The 26803-nt window shown below is 32.5% G+C and overlaps 1 protein-coding gene across 6 annotated transcripts in view; it reads right to left on the reverse strand.

Annotated features, from left to right (window-relative positions):
• Nucleotides 1-26803, reverse strand: part of LOC106459286 (dynamin-binding protein-like) — a 79162-nt gene that overhangs the window by 36149 nt on the left and 16210 nt on the right. For all 6 annotated transcript variants that reach the window (XM_022385735.1, XM_013918897.2, XM_022385734.1 and 3 more), the window contains 8 exons: nt 21673-22632; nt 20527-20606; nt 15825-15950; nt 15135-15187; nt 7922-7973; nt 4823-4937; nt 4142-4262; nt 2911-3034 (listed from right to left, as the gene is read on the reverse strand). In XM_022385735.1, the coding sequence (XP_022241443.1) occupies nt 2911-3034; nt 4142-4262; nt 4823-4937; nt 7922-7973; nt 15135-15187; nt 15825-15950; nt 20527-20606; nt 21673-22632 (1631 nt within the window). The remainder of the gene's footprint in view (nt 1-2910; nt 3035-4141; nt 4263-4822; nt 4938-7921; nt 7974-15134; nt 15188-15824; nt 15951-20526; nt 20607-21672; nt 22633-26803) is intronic.

The following is a 26803-nucleotide window of genomic DNA, read 5'->3' on the forward strand; positions in this document are numbered from 1 at the left end:
GAAAGTAACTGAAAATACAGAACCTTCCCTGGGAGGTCCCCTCACCACGTACAGGAATCCACGTCGAGGGGCTATACATAGGTAATGTAATACCAGTGAACTATGTTAAAGTAATTATGCATAAAGTAACCCAACTTTTAACCCTTAACACTGCAGCCTGTAGCTTGATTTGGTGATTATTTTACAATATGATGTTTACCTAAAGCAGTCTAATACAAAAAAAAATGTACCACACTCTAAAAAAACAATCTAGAAACATTATAACAAGACCTTTGTATATGCAACATGTAAGCTATTATTAATAAGATAAAAGCCAATCAAATTACAGCATTGGCATTTAATTGGCGGTCTATAGGAAATCTGACAAGCTATGAAATTTTCCTACTGATAACCGAGTTGCATACATGTTTGGATAAATCAGTCTTCAGGTACCACCAAGGTACATATATGCCCTTACAAGATTCTGTAAATTATCCTTACATTCATTAGTTCCTTAGTTGCTACCAATGCCAATAGATATTTTACTCATTTTCTATCATGTTTGTACATATTTTAAATTTAAATTACACTAACAATTGATCATGTTTAGATCACTTAACTTCAGAATTTTGAAGACTTCCAATATTCATTTCAAAGTAAGTGTTTAATTTTACTATTATCAAATGTTTCTAAGATTCTGACAATATTTCTATTATTGCATATCTCACGTACAGCATTTTATGTATCAGTTGGATTATTATTATGATAACTGATGGAGTTAACGATTATTTCTTATATAATAAATTATGAATTGTATGTTCTCTTTCACACCTTAATATTTACAGTTGAGAGCAAAGGAATAATAAATGTTTACAAGTATAGTTGAAATTAAACTAAAGTCTCCCAGCAGTGTCTGCTGCTGCTAGTATTTAAAATAGACTAAATTTGACAAATTACAGGCTATTTGTAGCAAAATCTTTTTTTCAGAGGTGCTACATTATCATCGATTACATCCTACAAAACCAACTAAGGGTATATATATAATTCAAACATAGTTGTTTTCCAGCTTATAACTAACAACTGAGGATAATTTTCCTTATCTTGTAGCTGAGATTATTCATGTATCATTGGCCACAGTGAATGTCTGTTTCAGAACACAAGTATGACAGCTACAACTAAGAACTGAATGTTACATTCTAAATGAAGAAACAAAAATTATAATTATGTAAATATATACATTTTTAGTGGCTGAAGCATCAAACAGGCTGTTATACATTATTACAGGCTCTTTGAGCAATTATATAGGTTTTAACTCTCTTGCTACGGGTTTCACTGAATCAGCTGAGTTTGACTCAAACTTGACCTTTATAGTTTTAAAACTATAACTTCTAATGTGTTCTGTGTATCTTCATGGAATTTTGCAAGCTTTCAGTAAGTATTAACAGTCTTTTATAAGCAAAAAAATCAGAAATTTTATATGAAGTATTTTCAATAAACATTTCTTTCTGAGTATATTGAGTCAAAGTGTTGATTGCCCTAAAAACCTCCTAAATAAATTTCAAATGTTTTTCCAGTAAAACTTTATATTTCATCTGTTATTTTCTCTACCCTAACTCTATAAGAGGTTGGTCAATTTGACCAACATCATAATCCTCATGAAAAAAAACAAAAAATAAATCTAAACTTCCTTTTCTTTTTCTTTCTAGAAAATTGTAACATGAAACTACATTTGTTTATCCTAAATGGTTTAAACTTGTAACAGTATACATTTGTTTTTACCTACCTGGATCTTCTTTTTTTTTGCTATCTACATTCGATGAAACTTAACCATAATTTTGTATACTTATGGTACAACAACACTAAATACTTTTTTATTTAATAAAATAATGAACCTAAGAATACAGAATAATGACACATGAAAAGAAGACAATATTTAATAACTATTATAATTTTTCTGGCTTTCTAACTATTTGATAAGATCCGTTAAAAATTCAGCTAAGCTCGTCAATGTGTTTTCAATGGGAATATAGAGTGAACTGGCAGAAAAATAGACAATCTTTTGTTCAGACAACAACATAATATAATGCATCATTTGATAGATTAACACTTTGGCTTTCTATTGGCTATAAATAATATAGTATTAAAATTCAGAGAGAACTATTGGCAATTTGTGAAAGAGAGTATGTGATAGGTAGGCATGGCAAGTGGGATCTGATTTCCTATTATATGGCTCTGTAACAAAATAAGATTGAAAACAATAAAAATTATATTTGTACTACATGATAACAATATTATAATGAGTAATTTACATTAAATTCTGTACTTCTAGAAGAGGCAGTAAATAAATTAGAGAAGAGTGAATACCTAGAGGGCAAATGTCACAATTCTCACATGAGAGTGAGGTTGAGGATTTTTTAAATATCTCCTCATAAAATTAAGAACTTAAAACTTATATAATATTAAAATTTGAATTATTAACTATGTTTTTATGCAAAGTATATTTGTATACTATGAAAATAATGTAGTTTAATTATATGTTTAGTGACATGCACACTTTGACCTGCCCATAGTGAGAGAGTTAAAGGTAAAGCTTCAGAAAACAACAACAAAAGGTTTTAAAAATTAACTAGATAGCCTATTAATTACTACTAGTAGAGATTGCCTGATGATATCACACACATTTAACCAATCCCTGTGCTGCCCTTGCCCATCTTTCCAGCATACCTTATCTTGGATTTTCATATCAAATGTGAATTAACATACATTGTATTGCATGTTTTCTCTATTACTCAAAAAACAAACAAAAAACAACAACAACTCACAAATGAATATTATGCTACAAGAGAAAGTAACCTACTTTTACATTTTTTCATTTGTGACAATACAAGCATGTTTCAGACAATCAATATTTTAACAGATTAGTCCTGTTACCAATATTTTGCTCCTCAGGTGATTTTTCAGTCACCTCTTTTTCAAAGTTTTCTAATAATTTTGAAGCTACTTCAATGACTTCGTCAAGGTTTCCAAACAATGTCTCCATATCTATACCCTTTCTCTGAAATAAGAATATCATATGAAAATAATAAATAGATAAAAAGCAAGAGATGAGCTTTAAAATATGTTTTAACTTTTTTTAAATATAATAAATAATCAAAAAGTAGCAATTTTGAAGTTTTAAATACTATTCAGGCCACAATTCACTACACCTTTAGCTTTTCTGAAATAAACTACTTTAAGAAAGTTTTTATTCCATAACTGTTGACATAAAAAAATAGCATAAGGTATCGTTACTAACAGAAAGACCTCATTGTTTCTGAGTAAAATTAAAATATTATATTTGTATATTTAGTGTTTTTAATTGATATAGTAATGTGATCAAGCTTCATACCAGACAGACCACACATCACAGACACAATTAAACAGCAAACTCAAAGAAGTGAATACAGATTTGTTATAAAATTCTCTCCAAACAATTTTTTACTTCACATTTTGGTCTTTGAAAATTTCCATGTCAATTTTTTTATTCCTAGAATTACTGAAGGAGTTCACACATACAGGTAGACAACAATGGATTTTTAAACATGTCTTGGTAAACTATTTTCATGTCAAATTACTTATGATCAATTTGTTTATTGTCTAAAGGGTCTCTAATAACATAGGAGTTGCACAAAAGCATTTAGCAAAAATACCATCCATAATGAAAATTACTCCACTGATTACAATTAGGGTTCCATATATATTTTACATAGAAAATTATTTACTTCAATTTTTTTTTCACTTCTGTACACTAAATATTGTAACATGCAAAACAAAATTATTAAACTTAATAAAATATGTGGACTTTCCATAATAGTATATAAGTCAGTAATTTGAGAGTTAAAACACATTTTTAGACATAACAGTATTTTTAGGTCAAATAATAAGAATACAAAACAAGTTTAAAAATTTAATAAATGAAATAAATTTTGTTCAAACTTTGCTGCTTTATGGAAAAATCCATTAGCAATGTTTTCTGTATTTCCCAAAATACATTTTTATCAAGCAGTTATAATCAAAGATTAGATACAGCAAAAAATAAAAATATTTTGCTAGAAAGCATTAAAAAATATTTTTGCAACTAAAATTTAATTGACTATCTTAGCAATTTTGCATAATTTATTACCTTTCCAACTGATGGATCTCTAAGAAACACATCTCGACAGATTTCCAAGTCTCGTACATAATCTTGTTCGGTTTGTAGAAGCTCTCTAATCACATTTTTCCTGAGTGCTTCCATCTTTTGTCTAAGTTAAAAGATTTAGCCAATTAGGAATATATAAATATTCTTTGTAAAAAAATTGTTTATCTTCTGTAATAAACTTCTCTAAGTTATGTACATTGCTCTGATAAATGGTCGGAGATGCAGTTCTTCTATTCTACTTTTTTAAATAATATACCTTTAAACTTTCACAGTGAAATAAAGTTCAGTAGTCACACATATTTGAAGCTTTCATCACAAATAGCACGATATTTCCATAAAAATGTAAGTTCCTGAAAACATATTTCTTTTGGAATGTATATATTGTATAGGAAGTCATGACGAAGAAAAATGTTACAAGTTTACATGCAAATAGAGTAATTTCATCTGTCCACAACTGGCTATATCCAAAGATTACTTGTTGGCTACAAGAAATTTCATGCATTGAAGGAGAAATTCTAGTAGAAAAAAAAGGTTAAGTAAATTTCATATTAAACCTCTTACAATTAGTTGAATATTTTACTTACTCTTCGGAAATGAAAGGATTAAATTCTTGGTTTATGATTTGCTACATTAATGTATTTTTAAAGAAGAAGTGTCCAATACCTGTGGTCTTCAGTTTCCTTGTTTTTATTGTCCTCCTCTTCCTTAAGAGCTTCTGTGTGCTGCATAGTGTCATCTATTTCTTTGGGTTCTTTAAACACCAACCTCTGAACATCATCTAATCAGAAACATAAACAACTAAAAAAAAAGCATGTCAGGCATTACAATCTACATAAAGCATGAAATATGTATCATACACAATGTTCTACATTGCTATCAATGCTAAAAAAACTGGTAATAGCTTCCTGAGAGTAATGAGAAGCTAAAATAAATAAAAAATTAATAAGAATAATAACTTGTGTAATATACATACACAACTTACACACACACACGTGTATGTATGTACTTTCTTAAGATGTGTTATTTTATCTGTGCGTGAGGACTGTCTGCACTAGTTTTCTCTGATACCTCATTTGCACCACCCTTTATACTCCACTATATTGCCCACAGCAAGTTAAATCTTGTGATTCTCTCCATCTACATCAATGAACCCCCTATTCCAGATCTGTATATAAGCTCCCCATTATTAACTCCTATTCACTTTTCGAGATGGTCCAAATTAGTACCCCTGAAACTGGCCATTTAGTGGGGATGAAGTGCGAGTGGAGGGAAGTATTATCAGAAATACATTTTCAATATAGGAAAATGTTAACTTCCAAAACACACTTACCAGTGAGAGTAAGATCCACACAGAAAGCATATGCATAGAAAAAGAGGTGTATGAATTAGAGATATAGTAATAACACACTAGTGGGGCCCACATTACTTGTGAACAGGTATGCTCTTTGCCCAGATAACATGAAATCCAATTCCTAGGCAGTAAAGGATGGCCAGCCACAGAGGCAAAATCCTAACATTGTTAGAAGAACATGAATTTGGCTAAGCAGCAACCAGGCAGACAAGGTCCCATCTCATCATTGGAATTATAAGACTGTGGACCCAAATCTAGATCTAGGGCATGAGAACCACTTTGTATTTGGTCTTGTTTAGTAATCTGGTATTATTGGAACCCAACCTGAAAGTTGCAGAATGTTGCATGTCGAGCCACCAGAATTACAAAGAGAAGGCAAGCAATACAAAAGTGGACAAACCCTCGCACCAACCTGAAGAAGTGCAAAATGCAACAAACCAAACTTGGAATTATGGGACCTGTCACATCTCACTCAACCTGAAGAAACAGAGACTACCCAGCCTGGGATTACGAACAGCAATCCTAAGTCCCCAACCCGAGAGACAAGGCAACACCTTGTGCCCCCAGAATTATGAGGAGGACATGGAACAAACTAAGTTCAACCAACGACACAGGAATTGACTCTTTACGTGTGGAATTACAAGGAGTGGAGTACCCCTCTTCCGTGATGACCAAAGAGAAGGGCCACCCACAACACAACCAGATAGTTATTTCTGAACCGGAATTAAGAATAGACTCCCATGTAGGCAGGTCCTGCTCCTACCATACATCTGGGAAGACCATCCAGGGTTATTGGTAGGAGGGCACCCAGCTTCACCCTTTTCTCCTTGAGCAGAATAATGAGTTCAACTGTCACTCAGAAGGAAAAAACCTCTGTCCACCACTCCAGTGACTGGAAACTGTGAGTGGTAAGGACTCCTACACTTCACAAGAAGAAATGTGGGTTAATCACATTGGGGAGTCCCGAGAAATGATGCTCCAGAGACAGTGCAATAGGTGAACACAATGTTACCCATTTTGAAATGCAAACCAACCTCAATTTATTTAATCCTGGGGTCAGCAGGGATGGGCAGAATCCCCTTAAAATTTACTCATGATAGACCATGAGTGGCAGTTCAGTAGTGTATTGTTTGTTGTTGTATAATTGTTTACTATCTGGAAAACTCACAAGTTGGTCTTACGGAACACCTCATCTCAACAGAGCTCGTTGCTACCAGGAAAAAAAAAATTATTGGAATACCTGCTAAATCAAATGTCTGAGAAAAGGAGCTTCTCTGAGAACTTAAAGAGCCAAAGAAGTCAACATACTTTCAGTAAATTAAAGTTTTATTTATGGATGTCTGTTTCTGGTTTTGTGTTACTTTATCATTTAAAGCAATTATAAAAGATGCATTAATTATTATGAATGAATTTCCATTTTAATTTTTTAAACAACTGGTCACAATAAGTGTTATGGTTTTGGTTGAATTTGCTTGCACATGCACTCCCCACTCTATATCCCCACACCTCCACCCCCTATGTATCACAGCTTCCTCCATCATGTTGCTTACTGCACATCACTGGTCTAAACATTGTTGAAAATAACAAACTGTATTAAACAATATAATAAAATTACCTATTAGAATTACAAACCTTTCATTTTACTTAAGCTGTTTTACTAATTCAAATATAAGGATTATTTTCAAACATTGGCACTTTATTCTTTGACTTGTGAAAATCTTGAATAAGAAGAAGATAACTGTACATATAAATGAAGAAACCTAATCTTGTTTTTAAGTTCCATATTTTTTCAATTTAAAAAAAACAACAACAAAAAAACAGCATTTATAATTGACATATACACTCATATGCAAAAATATGATAAAAGCCTTCTTTTCCGTAAGGCCCAGCATGGCCAGGTGGTTAGGGCGTTTGGCTCACAGTCCAAGGATCATGAGTTCAAATCCCACATCCCACCAAACATGCTCACCCTTTCAGCCATGGGGGCATTATTATGTGATGATCAATCCTACTATTTATTGGTACAAGAGTAGCCCAAGAGTTGGCATTGGGTGATGATGACTAGCTGCCTTCTCTATAGTCTTTCACTGCTAAATTAGGGATGGCTAGTACAGATAGACCTTGTGTAGCTTTGTGCAAAATTCAAAACAAACTTTTTAATAAGCCAAATGTCATATTGCAAGATATTTGTTTTTAGTGCCACAAGTCAGCTGTTTTAGAGGAAAGTGTTTTGTGGCTTATTTCCTTATATTTTTTTTTTTACATATTGCTAACTTTTAGTGCTTACAACATAAACGTGAATACTAAATAGTTAATATTATATACATTACACAATCCAAATAACTGATTTGCTTCTCTTCTGATACAGAGAAATATCCATCCAATATTTCAAATATAAATACTCTACTTACAACTCAAATATTCTATGCTGTCCTTTAACCCATCAGTTTCATCTTTTATATTCTGAAAAAGAGGAAAATGTTTAGAAAAATCAAGAACAACAGCAGTAAAGCTGTACATTTATATGTACACACACACAGTTGATAATTACAGAGATGTTACACATAAAATATTTCTTTTGAGCATTGAAGATTAGTGTAACATTTCTGTGAAAGTTACAATTTCAACTTACTCTCTCAAATTGCACCAAATAAAATTATTTTGGCTCACTTAAAACTTTTATTCATCTTACATAGTATATAATCTAATAATGTATCTCAACATGTGTCATAAGCTTTTGTTGAATGATCTACCAGTGTTTTAACTATGTTGAAAGATATTATCTCTTATGACTGCTATCTCATCAACTCTGCTTGTTTCTAAAGCCTCCTAAACTTCACCAAACCAGTATTTATACCTTAAGTTCTGGAAGAACTCTGTATATTTAGAAATTTAAAGAACTTAAACCTTCTAGCTACTACATATATATATATATATATGTATATTATAGCAAATCGTATCAGAGATTTAAATGTATGTGCCTGGGGATAGATCAAAGTGCACATGCAATGTCCATTTTACACAGTTACATTCAACATTTATTTAACACTTTCAATACAGGCTCGGTCAATTTGACCAACCATGTAACCTTTTTGTACTTGTTTAACTTTCAGATAATATTACAAGTCTTTCAAATACAAAAACTACCCAATATGTTTGACTCTCTCAACACGGGCTTGGTCAATTTGAGCAACCACGTGACCTCTTTGTACACATTCAAAGTCTTTATAGATTTAATACTTCTAACTTACACTATAGCGTGTATATCTTCACAAAATTTGACATTATTTCAGTTAACATTGTAAGTCTTTCACATACAAAAATAATATTTTTAGTGAAGTATTTTTAATAAAATAAAATAAATATTTATCCATGAATATATTGAGTACTTGTTTTGAATAGTCCATGTGCAAAGTAACTTTCATGTTAAGATAAAAAATACTTTTCCTCATATCAAAAATCTCAAATTTCCTTTGTGTAATCCCTAAAACCTCCTAAATGCATTTCAAATGTATTTTCTTAGTAAAACATTATAGCTTATCTTTCATTTTCTCTACCCTATCTCAAAACAGGATTGGTTTAATCGACTGACCTTGTAACCCTAAAAAAAAAATCAAAATAAACCTTTTTTTCTTTCTAGAATGACTTCAAATTGTAACATGAAACTACATTTGTTTATCCTAAGTAGCTCTAAGTTCTTAACATTATAAGTTGTAAATCACTTGGGGAACATGCAGCTCACATTACGCTGTCAAATTACATTACCCACAAGCTGCTTGCGTGTGTGCCTCGTAAACCATTTTAATCATATTATTATTATTTATTTTACTTAATCTAGTTTTAAATAACTTTAAAAGATCCATATTTTTAGATTTTAGTTACTTTTACAGTAATAAATAAAGAACAAATATGAAAAACAAGAAATAAAGTACTCACCTAATATTTTTTTCCTTGCTCTCAGGTTTCAAAGAGAGTTAGCCCTAATTTTTTATAATGTAGATAGTAATGCACTTAATAATTTTTATTTAATTAAATAATGCACCAAAGAATATAGACTAATAACATACAAAAAGTAGACAAATTCACTTACCTCTAAAAATGTTCTAACTTTCTAACTATGCGACAAGAGCCATTACAAGTTCATCCAAACTAGTCGTTAACTTCCCCATGGGAACAAATCTTGTACTGTGAGTGAAACTGACAATATTCTATTCGTTATACAATATGTCGTTTGATAGATGAAAACCTTGACTTTCTACTGGTTATAGGTAATATATAATGAAACATAAGAGAGAACAATCAAGGAATTGTGAAAGAGAGGATGTGATAGGTGGATATGGCAGGAAGGGTCTGATTTTCTATTCGATAGCTTTGTAACCAAACAAAATTGAAGTGTATAAAGATTATGATTTGTTTGAGTAATATTTTACATATAATTTCATACATTTTCGAGGGGTGATGAATAAAATAGAGATGATAACATACTAAGACAAAATGTGTCACGTGGGTCACATTAGTGGAAATTCAGGATTTTTTTAAATATTGCCTTGTAGAATTAAGAACTTAAAACTTATATACCAATAAAATATGAATTATTAGCTAAGATTTTATCATATTCTAATTGGTATACATCAACAAAAAATATTTTAATAAAATATTGAATGTAAGACACTAAAACCTTGTGTCATGCGCAGTAAAGGGTACCTGGGGCAAGAGGCTTAAACAGTTTTATCATAAAATGTATGTAGTTTATAATTCAAATTTTAATATTTAAGTAAATTTTCAATCTTCCCTTCTCTGTATCATGCGACACTTATTTACTCTGAATTGCTCATTTTAGATTTTCTTTTTATACTTATACTTTTGACATAAATTACAGACTTGTAGTATATATATATATATATATATATGTATGTAAATTTATAGCCTAAAATTTTAGTTTTACATTAGTAAACAAAATATTTTCTTACACTGAAAATATATTTCTGATAGATACTTACCTTCTGTCACACAATAGCTTTTCTCATTCAGTGCCACCCTCTGTATGCACAAATTTTTTCTCTCATCATTAGCCTTGAAACTCTAACCTACTCCATGTTTCTACATGGTTCAGCTGCATTATAGTATGCAAATAAGTATGTGACAATCCTCCACCAATGGAAGCATGACACACTCTCCTGTTGCAGCTGGCTCCCTTCATACTGTAGAACCCAATTTTCACCTTGAGATTAGGCAGAAAAGAAGTACCGGAAGTGGGGAGAAAGGGTAGGAAGTTTAAGTAGAGATAAATATCTATCAGAAATATATTTTCAGTGTAAGAAAATATTAACATCTGATACAAAATCTAACCTCCGTTCACATAATAGCTAGAATCCCACATTGACCTGGTGAAGGGACCAGTGCAAGATTTACCTAGATGAGCACCCTTCGGAAAGTGTCCGAAGAATGCCCATTGAGTGTGGCTTCTCTCAGTAGAGGAACACACTTGTGAAAGACTGCACCACATCTGAACCAGGTATACTCTTTGTCCTCAATGAATGAATGTGTTGCTAAATGGGCAGTAAAGAAGCACATACAAATTCAGACATACATGCCCCAGGTATAGAGTCGATAGGGCATGTCAGACCATAGACAGGAGGTCAATTCCAGTCCAAAACTAATGGAACTGGGAATGGATCATTACATTCACAGAAAGAGGAGGTTCTTCAATCATCTTTATCTGGACTGTAAATGAGGGATTAATTCAACCCCAAAAGAAGTGGATCCAGGAATAGGTCACCCGGTTCAAGGTAGGAGGAGGGTCCTTGACGAGCTGTAGCCAGACGTGCCCATGGTGTGGAGTGGTTAGAGCACGTTGGACTGTAATTGGAAAGTCAACTCCAGTCAAAAACCATTGTTACCAGGAATGTATCATCCAGACCACAGTATGAGGATCCTCTATCATCTTCACTTCAGGAACCAGAATGTAAGAAGCACGTCCGTTCTCAGAACTCAAACTATCATGTTTGCATACATAACACAACCTGAACTGTCTCCCCCGGGAACTAACATCCAGACAACAGTAGGAAGGTGGAACGAAAAGTCCAAAACCATGTGTCATTAGGAACCTATCATCCAGTCCATTGTAAGAGGAGGGTTCCAGCCTACTCACATGTGAGGTCTTATGTTGACTGGTCCAGCTTCAACAAAAGTTGCCTGGGAACTGACATCCAGGTAGTGGTAGGAAGGAGGGTTCCAGCTGGTGAACTGCATGTAACGGGAAAGTCCAATTCAGCTTCTGGAATTGTACATCAGGTTCACATTAGAAGGATGATCGTGCCATCTGCACCAGCAGAACATCATTGCCATACTCTCAACTGAGTGGGATTAAGCACACTTGGGAGGAAGCCTCTATGGTCCACCACCCCAACAACTAGGAGCTGGTAAGTGGTAAGGACTTCCGTACTTCATTGGAAGAAAGTGTATGGTCCTGGGAAGAACATATTTATGACACAAATCACAGCAAGGAACAAACTATTAGTGGTTTTGCTGAACACCACATCTTAACAGTGAGTGTTACTGACCTTACTGGCTGTACAGTGCATACTTAAGAATAAGTGTACCTGGACAGGCATTACTCTCCAAAGAGTGAGAGCCAATATATAAAACGAGTGTGACCTCAGACAAAGAAATGTCAGGTCTGGGCTTGGAAAAAACAGCCAGCTGCAAGACATAACCCATCTTCTGTCAAAAAAAACATGACCACCACAGCCAAAAGTGTAATGCCTGTCTGTAGCCTGAGACACAGCAGGTTAAAATGTTGTAATGCTCGTCACTAAGGAAGTAGTGGTAGTGGAAAAAAATTCAGAAGTCATGTCCAACTGCGGTTAAGATTATCACTGTATAAAATGAAGCAAAAAACAACTAAGTTGTTTAATAGATAGCCCCAAAATGATAAACATAAATTAAAGTAAAAGCACAAGCAAATATTAACACATCTTAACACTGTGCCAAATTGAGAAAAGAAAACTGGGTTCTACAATATAGAGAGAGCCAGCTGCGACATGAGTGTGTCATTCTCCTATTGGTGGAGGGTTGCCACATGCTTATTTGCATACTACAACACAACTGAACCATGTAGAAACATGGGTAGGTGGGAGTTTCAAGGCTACTGGCGAGCAAAAAAATTTGTGCATATAGAGGGGCAGCACTGAATGAGCAGAGGTAAGATATCCTATCAGATCTACTTTGTTAGATAATAAAACTTAAATGAAAATAAAAATAATACTTGCTATACCATGCTCTTATTACAATATGGCATGCACAGCATGATTGTAATTTAACTATGTGTGCATGTAACTTGATCCTTTGCTTTCACAAAGCTTCCTCACTATGACAAACTACTTGTGTCATAATCTACATGCAGCTGTGAAACAATAAACATAAATTGCCTAAGAGTTTGTTGGTTGTAAGAATGAATAGTGTGTAATTGTCTGTTATGGTATGCAGTCATTATTGAAAAAAAGTAGGTAATTTAGATATATTTAAAATTTTTCAACTTTTCATTTTACCCTACTTTGCTGATTTCACTACAGTTAGTGTTAACATACAGAAAATAAGAGATAAAACAAAGTTTTACTGAAAAACACTTGATATACATAATGAAATATGAACCTATAAGATGAAAAAAGTATTTTTATTGTTAACCCTAATGCCACAGGTATCCTTTACTGTGCATGACACAAGGTTTTTGTGTCTTACATTCAAAATTTTATTAACTACTTTTTCTTTAAGTTATACCAATTAGTATAGCATAAGATCTTAGCTAATAATCCATATTTTAATAGTATAAAAGTTTTAAGTTTTTAATTTTATAAGGCAATATTTTAAAAAATCCTATAATAATTTAATAAAATTGAAATTGCTCAGACAAACCATAATTTTTATAACCTTCAATTTTATATGGTTACAGAGCTAACAAATGGAAAATCAGACCCATCCTGTCACATCCTCTCTTTCAGGATTTGTTAATAGTTCTCTCTTATGTTTAATTATATATTACCTATAATCAATAGAAAATGATGGTTTTTCATCTATCAAATGATGTATTGTATAACAGTGTTCTGAATAGATAATCATCAATTTCACTTACAATACACAGTTTATTCCTGTGGGAAAGTTAATGACTAGCTTGGATGAATTTGTAATGGGTCTTGTCACTTAGTTAGAAAACCAGAAAAAGTTTGAGAGTAATTGTATACTTTTTGTATGTTATTGGTGTATTTTCTTTGACGCATTATTTAATTAAATAAAAATTATCTAATGCAATACTACCATTAGTATACAAAAGGGTTAAGTATCATTAATAGTCGGCAGCAAAAGAAAAATAATACTTGATAAAGTATTTTATTTCTTGTTTTTCATGTTTATTCTTTATTTATTATTATAAAATTAGCTAAAATGTAAAAATAGGGATCTTTTTAGGTTAGATTAGGTAAAATAAATAATAATAATAATGTCATAAACATGTTTCACAAGGCATGCACATGAGCAGCTCGTGGGTAAGGTAACTTGATAGTGTAACATGAGCTTCACACTTCCCAACTGATTAATAACTAAAAATGACATGAATAGTAGTTAGACATGGCTCAAAGGGCAATAAAACAATAAAATTTATTTATAAATAGACATATACTGTTATGAGTTTAAAGCTACTTAGGATAAATGAATGTAGTTTCATGTTACATTTAGTTTCATGTTCATTCTAGAAGGAAAAAGAGGGTAATTTAGATTTATTTATTTTTGGTGGTTACGAGGTCAGTCAAATTGACCAACCTTGTATACAGTTAGGGTAAAGAAAATAACAGAAAAATAATAAAGTTTCACTGAAAACAAACATATGAAATGTATTTAGGAGGTTTTAGAGATTACACAAATGAAATTTGAGATGTAAAAAAGTATTTTTAATCTTAACATGAAAATCACTCTGCACACGGACTATTCAAAACAAATACTCGATATATTCATGGACAAATCTTTTTTTAGTTTATTAAACATACTTCACTACAAATAATATTTTTTGCAAGAGAAAGACTTAGGTTTACTGAAAGACTGCCAAATTTCGCGAAGATACACACACTATATTAAAAGTTAGTAGTATCATATCTATAGACTTTGAATGAGTACAAAAAGGTAACATGGTCAGTCAAATTGACTGAGCTCATATTAAGAGAGTTAAAGTGAAATTCACCTTGCCCTCACACTAGTTAGAGTATCAGAGAGAGAGAGTCTGACTGATAAATTCACAGATAATTCTTTAGTTAAAAATTAAGAATACTTTATTAAAAATTCTGATTTTTTTCTATACAACATTTTGTAAAATTCAGAAAGAGCTTACTAAATGTGGCAAAGATACACTTTGTAAATTTGGAATTATATTGAACATTAATTCTCCAATATGGGCCAAGTCCAACAGACCAACACTATGCACAAAGTGTTAAGGCTTTATTACAACGACTGTCTCATAGAAGAAAGAAACAGAATTTTAAAAATTATTATAATTATTTAACTTGTTAGATATGTTAAAAGCAGTTCATATAATAATCCCTGAAAAAACTATTGTGATATATTACATGTCCATAATACCTTGTTGTTATCTTCCATTGATGTAGCTTGATTCCAAGAGGCACTGGAAACACCTGGAACAGCAATTTACACTAAGACTAAAATGATACATCTACACTGTATGATAATACGAATGAATAATCTAGATCAACTGGACTAGTACATAAATTAATCTCATTACATATAAAGATGAGCTTGCTTTCATCAGCCATAATATGTCTTAAAATGAATAAACTCAAAATCTTAGCTGTCTTATAATAAAGGGTGTAACATAATAACATTATTAATTTTTCCTAATTATTTCGAACATATATTTTAAGTGTAAACATTATAAGAAGTGTAATTAGCTCACACATATTATAGATGATGATGAGATACAAATACCATATATATAAAAACAAAGTTTGGTTATAATAAATTGTAGAGATATCTGTATCATATGCAGAAAAAATCCAAATTATACAAAATGTTTACCCTGTTTATATATTAGTCCAGCTTCTTAGTTCTAAATCATTTACATAAAATTTAAATTTATTTATTTATACAGATTTTCCCAAAAAAGGCCTATAGTCAACAGAGGTCTTCAATTGATCTGAAGAAATATGTTGATTCATTATGTGAAAAATATTCAACATTCTTCTATTACAGTCCAAGGTTTAAAGAAATTTGTAATATTAACATATCCATTTAAAAAAGAATACCAAATCTTACCGTGCTTTATTTGTGATGATTGTGAGCTAAAGGTTGGAACTGGTGGAGCTGGTCTGTGTGGGACTCGTAATGCATGCATTTGATTAGGTTCAGCATCTACCACTTCCTTCTTAGAAGAAGGCTGAACTTTTGTTCATTGAAAAAGAAAAATGAAAATATACAAATCAGAATAACTCCACAATAAATATCTTCTTCCTACTAAAATAATATATTTATCAAAGTACAAGTTATGATAATGAACAATATATATATATATAAATATATATTTTGTATTTTTAAATACTGGTTTACGAATAAGGTGAGTCATAAACCAAAATCAAATTAATTAAGATGCAGTTCTAACATTTCTTTGAGAAAACATTGTAAACAACAATAGCTACAACATTCTTTGACTATGTGCAGCTACCAGATGAAAAACTTTTTGTACTATTAAGTGTGCAATCCATAGACCAATGAAAATATATTGTCTGCAATAGAACACCACTTAATATTTGTTAGAACTTTAGCAATTCCTTTGAATCCCAAGTCTTTATTTTAAGAGTACTTTAGCTGGTTTTAAGATTCTGTACATAAGCTCAGTCATTTTGAACAATCTTTGAACATGTAACTATACATACTATAATTTTTAGTGTAGCAAGTGCATCTTCACAAAATTTGTGAAGTTTTCAGTAAACATTATGAGGCTGTTGTGTTGTGCACACATACTCAAACTTTTTTTTTATAAAGTATTTTCATGAAATATTTGTCTGTGAATTTATACAACCTTTACTAAGTCAGTTCAAATTTTCAAATTTCATTTGCATAACCCCTAGAAACTCCTAAATGAATATCAAAAGTTTTTCCAGTAAAACTTTATTATATTTTATGTCATTTTTACTACCCTAACACTAAGGTACCTTATAACCACCACACAACACAAAAAATATGAAATAAATCAAAATTAATCTTTTTTCTTTCCAGAATGACTGCACAGTGTAACAGACAATTACACATAGTTTATTTTTAGAGCCAAAGCTAACAGATATTCATTTAATTTTACTTCATTACAGTTGCACTTAAACCCTATATGATAGCTATTTATTAAGCAGAACAGCTTAGTGTAAACAATAGATCAAGTTACTAGCACATATTTGTTGAATAACACTACAATGCTCACATGAATTGGAATCTTTTCTTTCTAGTGGTTAGAAATAATCCAATAGCAAATTTTCTAGAAAGACTTTTTGAAAGATAGGATGAACTAGAAAGGTGTGGCATGTAGGTTTGACTTTCTTGTTTAGATGTTATCATTTTCCTAATCTGTAAATGTATTTCCAAACATACTTACCTCCACTGACACTTATAGTTATTTCTCGATCTTCATCTTTGCCATCTAAATATTGTGTTTGCTTGCTCCAGTCTTTATACCCCACTTGACTGCCCTCAGCAATATCTAATTTGCAAAACCTTATGCCATCCCTCACATGCCCTCTATGCAGGTACTTTATATAAACACTGTATGTTGACAATATAATCACTTTTTTGAGACTTAGCCCATCCCAGTCACTAACATCAGCTCTTAGTGGGGAGGAAGGGAGGGAGAGTGTCAGCGGAGGTAAGTATGTTTGGAAATACAATTTAAGATTAGAAAAATGATAACTTTCGAAACATACATACCTCCACTGACACTTATAACTAGAATCCCACATTTAGAAGGCGGAGGGGGCCGGTGAGGGCATAGTTCATACAGAAAATATCTGTATAGAACAAAGGTGTACCATGAGAGGTGGTACCCAAGCAGGGAAAACCACTCTACATCCAGAATAGGTATGCTCTACACCCAGAACTTCAGAAAAAGGAAAAGGGTGGTATATTACACAAGTGAGTATGATGGGCTAGCCCCAACCACGCAGCCAAGGTTCCATGATTCGGGGCTGGATTTAAGGGGTCATGGTACCCATATCCCCCACTGGTGGCAAGGGCAGTTGGATCACAAATATATACATATCTTTGTGATAGGATCCCCATCAGCAGCCACGGAATGATGCGTTTCGAACAACTGGATTTACGACAGAAAGGAAGTAATACCAAAGTGGACAATACTTCTGATCAATCTGAAGAAATCCAAAAGGCAACATCACAGGCTTGGATTGACAGGATCATATATGCCATACTCCACCTAATGTCCAGAACTCATCTGGTCTGGATTTACGAACAGTCATTTTCACTCCTCAACCAAATGGGCAAGGAAAATTCCACTTACCCATGGAATTACGGAGATGATGTGGAACACTGTTCCACCAAGGGCCTAAGATTGGACCTCATTGTGTTCGGATTTAAAAGGAGATTTAAAACTGGGTCCCCTGCAGGAACAACCTGAGACCTGACAGTGTTCATAAGAGGGTCTAAGCACACCCCCACCATATAGCTAAGCATCAAATCTGAACCGGTTTTACAAGCAGGCTCCCATATAGGTTGGCCCTGCTCCTACTGATATCTGGGAAAAACTTCCAGGGACCCAGATAGGAGAGTCCCCAACTTCTCCCTCTTTTCTGAGAGTGGAGAAAACTCAACACTCCAAAGGAAAAATCCTCTGTCCATCACCCCAGCAACTGGGAACTGTCTGTGGTAAGGACTCCCTAGCTCCACTAGTAGCAGTAGGTGGGGGGGGGGGACATGTGTGTGTTGGGGAGTCCTGAGGAACAGGTCTCCGGCGACAGTGCAACAGGTGAACATATTCTCCCAAGTTTTAAAAGCAAACCAATCTCGACTGATTCAGCTCTAAGATCAGAAGGGACTGACAAAATCCCCTTTAGCTTTACTTATGATAGTCCATGAGTGGCAGTCCATTGGATATGTATTGTGAGATAATACTACCATCCAGAATTGCGTCTAGATGGTCTTATGGAACACCTCATCTTGACAGAGCCTGTTGTAACCATGAACCAATATAAAGGTTGCTAGTGCAGAACTGAAAAAAATACAAGCACACCTGACTGGGCAACACTCACCACTGAGTGTGATCCAAAGGAAATAAAGAGGAACCCTAGAAGAAAAACTGTTGATCAGGTAAGAAAGTTACACACCTTGTTAAAATCTAGCAGAGGTAGTCAACATAGCTATGTGGGGGATGCAAAAATTCCACGGAAGAGAAAACTGCCAGATCATGAAGGTAATGAGATAGGAAAGTGTTGGGAGAAGTCCACATACTGGCTCACAAAATATCCCCCAGAGAACAGTTCAGACAAGCAGACAGTGACATTGATAGATGTGGAGTATATTTCCATCAACAGCAGATAACCCCGAATAAGCTATAGGAATCAACTCCCAAAGCCCTCTGGTGAATGTAATGGGTGATAAATCCAGAAACACTGCAGGATCCCACTAAATAAAAAGCTGAACAGTTCTGTACAAGCCACAGAACATCTAAGTGCTCTGACTGGACACAAAAGATCTGGGTATGATAGAAATGCCTGGGAAAAGAATACGAAAAAAGAATTTATTACCTTCTCTGGCAGCGAGAGTGTTCAGTAGGAAGGATCTGTCTGGAAAGAGCAGAAAATAGGTGGAAAGATAGAGAGTCTGCTGAACAGGAATGGCAAATAAATCAGAACAGCTGCATCTGGAAGCTAACCATAATAGAAATATACCTTGAGGGAAAGGTGATACAAAGAACAGGAGGTCATAGGTTTGATGGGATAAATTGATAATGCATGATAATGAATATGAAAGGATCAGAAAACAAGATAGCACAGGAGTCAAAAACCTTTCTATACAAAGAAGAGTGAAAGGGACCAGTGAAGGATGCTGTATATAATGCAAGGTAGAAGCCAAACCTTTCAAAAATCCATGTCAAAAAACTTGAAACTATGGAGACGGTTGGATGAAGTGGGTTGAAGGCTCACTGAACACACCACTGACAATATGTAGTCCATTTCCATTGATAGATTGTCATAGTAGGTTGATGGAGGATATAGTCAAATAAATAGAAACTGTAGAATTTAAACCTCTATGGTCGAACAAAGGAATGCATAACTTCCATGCATGAAGCTGGAGTTGTTAAACATCCAGGTGTTGAATGTTGGGCTGAGGTTGTCTTAACAAGGATGAATGAAGAGGTACTGGTAAAAATTCCTGGAGCAACTGAAGAAGAGGAAACCATGTAGCAAAAAATGTAGAGGTTAGAAATTTACACTTTAGCTTGGGGTTACCTAATGTATGAGTGTGTAATCTGTCAGAAAGTTAGAATATATTATAGGGGTGTAAAATATACCTAATATGGACAATTCAGAGTGAAAAAGTGTCACATGATGGAAATAAGTGATGACTGAGAATATATTTAAATATTCCTTTTTAAAATTAATAAATTCAAATTTACATTAAAATTTGAATTATAAAACATGTTCTGATGCTAAGCTTACTGGTAAACATCGATAATAAAGTTGTTTGATTACATTTTCAATGTCACTATGCCAAAAGGTTGTAACATGCACACTTTAACTAACCTACCCATATTTGGAGAGTTAATAGCCTACTTTGCCCCTCCTTTCACAAAAAGTATGTTACAAAATTCTCATTTAAAAAAAAATTGCTCTCAACTGAGAGGTTGAGAAACTTGCAAGTTTTAAATGTAAAAACCTTCAACTCCTACAAAAAAAACCCAAAAAACATAACAATAATAACATCAGAAACACCATACAATATATAGGACAAAGTCACTCACCAGGAGCACTATTTTGCACAGAGCTAAAACCATGAGTATTTCGTAGAATAACTGGGTTTTCATCTTCACTAATTTGAGGGCTGTGCAAAAAATTTTACAAATACAGTTAAGAAACTACATGTGCAGAAAAAACAAAACAATTAAAATAATTTATATCTTGGATCTTCTTGCTACACAGGATACAAATCTGTTAGTATTATTAACATGTAATGCTTTCAACATTTTGGCACTGAAAATCTAGGTTATCTATTAATGATTTATTTTTGTCTTTTTATATACTTATCTACTCTTTTTACATCTTGTTTGAACTTATTTTGGAAAAAAACTTTAATTTCCTTTCACATCATTTGTTTGTCTGTAACTTATTAATTCCTGAATGACTCCATCAGATAAAAACTTCTTTCATACATATTTTAACTTGTTTTGTTTAAAGAACATTTTGTCAGTTAAAAAACAATCCAAGTTTACAATAATATGACAGTAAAACTTGTCCCACTTTTTTATGAATGTAACTATGGATACTGTACTGTATTATGATACTTCTAAATACACACAATTAAGAGCTATTCTTATTCAAAATTTCAGCTAGAACCCAACATTTCTTATTAAATGTTTTGGTTTACCCTTATGTTTATGACATACTCATAAAAGGAAAAAAATTTTTTTTCAATACTTGACTCATCAGTACACTGAGGTCATCACACAAGCTATATTAAATTTCACCTAGAATGATGAAGTGTTAAAGTTATGTATTAAAACTTTCTGTAAAATAAATAGCACTAAAAAAAAAGAGTAACATCTTAGTACAATATAAATGTTACACATCACATCTCAGAAGGTAAGTAGCTGAATTAAGTGAAAGCTATTGTGTATGTCAAATCAAATATCATCAATAACTCAACAGACATATGAATCTCTTCAAAAGAGATAGCCTAATTGGCTTTTCTCCCATGAAATTGTTGTAATCCACAGATTCTTATTAACTACATAACCACAAGTACAGTTTCTATTATTTATAAAATAATATTAATATAGTACAGTTTGATTATTTATTATGTTTTAACTCTAGCTATAAATAATTGTTGCTTATTATAATTTTAAGAAAGTAGCTAACACTTTTAATGTAGGAAATCATTTTACAGATACCTCTTTATGCCTGTCGTTTGATTCAAGCAAGATCTCTCATATTGTGAATCTTTAGATTGTCTTTCCGAGGAAATGGTGTTTGAGCAACTACTCAATGGTTGGAAGACTTCTGGTGCCTCCAGACTAGTACCATGGCTTGAAACTTTGAAAGGTTCTTTTGTCTCTGAATAATCCGATGGATTCAAAAACTGATTCCAATCTTCTTTAGCATATTTTTCCTCATTTAAACTTGTCAGTAATGATTCCTGGGGAAACACATCATCACTCTTACTTTCACAAGGGAAACCATCATTTGCAGTAATTCTAACAAAGTTAGAAGGACAGATTCCCACATTACCATCATCTTTCTTAGCTTGGTACCAATGTGGATTCAACTGTTTGAGAATTGTTATCATTTCCCCTTCTTTCAAGTTTAGGTCACCCTCCACTTGTGCCATGAAATCATACAGAACCTTTCCCCTTTTGTAAAGTTGATTTTCTAGATCTGAGTTATCAAAACAGACATTTTCAGAGTCATTACAGTCAACAACAATGTCCACATATTTGGTAGGAAAAAGTCCAATTTTTCCATCAATTTCTCCCTCCATCCATTCATCATCCACATGCCTTATCAATTTCAGTAACACACCACAGTCAAACGACAACTCATTTGGATACTGCGCTGTAAAGGGAAACTGTGTTTTACCATAAGGTGTTATTCCGCTGTTCTTGTTATGGTATCCAACGTGTTTTGATTCAGATGAAGAATCTAAGTCATAATAAATATTTTCATTTAAAGATTTAGTGAACCAAGCTGAAAAGGATTTAGTATCATTTATTTCAGGCTCTAAAATCTCCAGGGGTTTTCCATCATTTCTAGCATATTTTTCTATAGGTGATATTTTCTCTTCACTATCTGTTTCTTCCAGCTTTATAGCAAACGAAGCTGGAAACATCCCTGACTTTCCATGCCCTTCTCCTCTACAAAAGAAAAATGAAAAAAAAACCTCTCTCAAAATTGACCAGATAATTCAAGTGATTATAATCTGTACTACATTTAACTGTACATTGTTTAACTATTTTCATGAGCTCTAATAATATTCTCAGCTAACCATCTACATTTAAGTTTAGATATGCTACAGATTGAATTATGGGAATGGTGGCCCAAGACATTTGTAAGAAAATGATTTGCAATTAAAATAAGTAAAATTATCAAGTTAACAGCTTTTGTATTAAAAGTTATTTTTGAAAATTAAAAATCATATTCATGAATCTCTTTAGTCATGTTTTTTTAAGTTAAAAAATTGCTATGTTGGCTTCTGTGTAAGGAAATACATGTAATAATACTGGAAATTAAAGTACAACTGAAAAATTACAGCTGTTATACGTATAAAACTCATTAAGTAATTCTGTTGTTACACTGACAAAAAATGAAATAAACAACCTGTTCAAAGATTACTTGCACTTATATTAGCTCTAAACTTAGTAAAACATATCAAAGTTTGACTTTTTTTTAAGATAGTTTTAGTATGTTTAGTTGGCTTCTCAGCTTCATATTAGTTAACAGTCCTACACTATTCACACACTGTACACTAACTAAACATGGGCAATTAACTTGCACTGATTAATCTAAATTACAATTAAATAAACTAACATCCCAAATAACTGATTAATCCAAATTACAATTAAATAAACTAACATCCCAAAAATCAACAACTAGTGTTTCCATTTATTAATGTTTTTGATTATTCTAACTATCCAGTAATCAAAACATTGCCATTATGATTTTTCACTATTATTTTTGATTAAGCCAAGTTTACTCAACTTATCAATTAGGTGCCACAACTCACAAAAATAATAAACTAATCAAAATTAAGGTTTCCAATTATTGTTGATTATTTCAGCTACTCAAGTAATCAAAATACTGACACTATATTTGTTTTTTGTTAAGCACAAAACTACATAATTAACTCTCTGTGCCCTGCCCACCATGGGTATTGATACATGATTTTTAGCATTATATGTTGGGTTGTCTTAGGCAACTTGCGAGAAAAATAAATATTTTCTTTTTGTTTTATAGTCATCTTGTGAGAATAATAAATTCGTTGAAAGCTGAATATAATTGATTAAGCTATTAGCAAATTTGACCAATTGCCAATTTTTTAACTCAAACATATTCTAATAATGTACTATGACTTGTCTAGAGAGAGGGCACAAACACATTATTTTTGATATTGTATAAAGTCACAGTAGGGGCAGCATGGGTTAGTGGTCAGCTCTTTGTAGTTGAAATGTTACAGATTTGAAGATTGCCTGGAATATGTTGTTGTGTCCTTGAAAAATGCACTGTATCTTAACTGCTTTTGTCTACCCAGCTCTATAGTGGGTAACAATGGATTGCTGGAAGATAACCTGCAATAGACTGGCATTGCAACAAGTGTCAATATTTTCACTCGCTCATGGTACAGGAAACCAGAATTAAGCAATTTCTTTACGTGCTCTTCATAGACACATCAAAGATTAACTTAATTAGTTAATTCATATATCTTGCAATATTTAATTAATAAAAGTAATATGCCATTTAAACCAGAATTATCTCTTATTGCAAATTCAAAGATATTTTGCTACATGTTTTGACCACATTTGTTCAGGCCATCATCGGGCAGAATAAAAAATAGATGAGACAACAGTATATATATACTGTGTTTAAAAAACACATTCTAATGACACAAGGTACATGTCAATTCTAAATTAACATTCTGTTTAAATGAAACAACACCACTAAGTACATACACACACACACACACATACATACATACACACACTATATTATATATATGTATGGATGTGTGAAGTAAACACTCAACATAAATATAAAACAATGTACAAAATATATTATTAATAAATATACACATATAAATATGCAGCTCCTTTGTACAATGTTAATCCAAGTACAACTGGAGGACTGAAATTCCTGGACCTTCATCTTTATTTAAACAAATACCTCTGTGTTTAATTATTTCCAGACTCTCTTACATCCAGTTCAGTGTAACTACTCAGGAAACATAATAACTGATCTCATTCTAAATGATATCATAGTTAAATTTTGAAATGTATTTCTGTGGAAAGTAAAATAGTGGATAAAATTTCCAACCAAGTGTGTGGAAGGTGAGATATCCTGTAAAGGTGTAGAGTGTGACAGACCAAAATAAGTAGATGGTCGAAAAAGTGAATCCATTTTCTTCTCCTTGATTGTATTCATCTTTAGAAACATCATCAGGTTGAAAATGAGTAGGAGTTACCAGCCAAACATATGAATCTAGCTCCCTGCAAATTAAGGCTTGTACCTCTTCAGCAGATAAAGTCTAACTTGATGCCTGGATAGTTGTACCAGAAGCATTGTCCAGCATAATGAGAAATTTCGTTGTTGATATACTGAATTGCAAAGTAATTCTAAGTTGGCATATAATTTGGTAACTATAAGCAAATGCAAAAAAAATTGCAACAATTGAATGGAAACACAGTAGAGAAAACTGTTGAAAAAGATATTGAAATGTCAATGAAGTACAATCATACAAGGTAGTCACATGCAAAAAAACACAAGTCTAAACAATGCTGTGCCAATCGAGAAAGTGACGATTGAGCAGGAGAATCAGAGGCAGCTCACTGTGCCAATATAGGTGGAAGGTGGTCACATGTTATATACCTGTTCAAAAGTGGCATGAAATTTGTGGGTTATATAGACTGGTGTGCTGAATGTTAAAATGTTTCAGCAATGCTTGGGGGACAGAAAGAAGATTGAGATAGCTTTGTGCAAGGCGAGATAAGACCATATCAGAATTCAAAGGTTACGTATGTGATTACCCTCTCCCAATATTCCGCAACAATTTCATGGAATATTTTGAAAACACAGTTCTTTCCAAAATGTCACTTAACCCAAAAATATGGTTAAAATATGTGGATGTTATGTTTGCAGTACAGAGTCACTCATTATGTTAAAAGAAGTTTTGCAATAATGAAACAACTCATAACATTAAGTTTACAACTGAAAATGAAGAAAATAACCAAGTGACTTTTTAAATGTTTTGGCAACTAGAAACTATGGTTTAATATATTATTTATATTTTTATGGTGTTTTTTTTAGGGATAATTATCATACCCACAACCGGCTATAGACAATAAGTAATAGTGGGATCTGGGACGTTGTGGGTTCTAGCACCCAGATCCTAATCCCCTTTTTTTCAGTTACATGCTGACTAGCTCTGCATCTGTTGTTTTGATTATGTCTGACAGACGGAATATCCCCAATGATTTTGGGAGCTATAACTGCAGACATTTTCACTTTAAAATGATAACTTTTGTACAAATGGTATAATTTTACATTGTTATATTGAAACTTTGTTGGCATGTTCACTTACTTGTTGGCACGTACATCTACATGTACAATAAATAAATTGTATGTTATATTATAATTTCGTCAGAGCTATACAGTGCTGAGTGATCAACTGTACGCTTTTGATGTAATAAAGTTTATTTGAAAAATTGTATATATATATATATATATATTGGCACTCTTTAATTTAAACAGAACATTAATTAAAAACTTACATGTACTACACGTCTTTGGAATGAGTTTTTAAATATAGTATATAAATATATATGATGGCTTGAACAAATATGGTCGAATCTTTGTTTTAGGAATAATGAATAATTGTGGTTTAAATGGTGTAATAATCTCATTAACAATTTACTTTCTCAAAAAGTGTCAATTAAGCAAGGGGCAAAAATTTCTCAATACTATATTTCAAAGTAAACTTTAACAATGAACAACATATTAAATCATAAGTTGAACAATTACTTTTTATCCACTGATCTTCAGAATCCATGATAAATTTTTTCAAAGATATATTCTTTCAGTGACCTATAACCTGTAATTATGATCTGTAAAAATCCATACAAGTACATCACCATCACAGTTCCATGACTGTTTAGAAACTGATATGTTGCTCTTTTACTTAAAATGTAAATATATTCCCAAAATAAATGTGTGTGTGTGTGTGTGTGTGTGTGTGTGTATATATATATATATATATATATATATATAAAAATAGACTAATAGCAATAACATGCTGATAGAAATGTTAATGGTTAT

This window comes from Limulus polyphemus, unplaced genomic scaffold, assembly GCF_000517525.1.
Source record: "Limulus polyphemus unplaced genomic scaffold, Limulus_polyphemus-2.1.2 Scaffold587, whole genome shotgun sequence".
In the NCBI taxonomy this organism is placed as follows: Eukaryota; Metazoa; Arthropoda; class Merostomata; order Xiphosura; family Limulidae; genus Limulus; species Limulus polyphemus.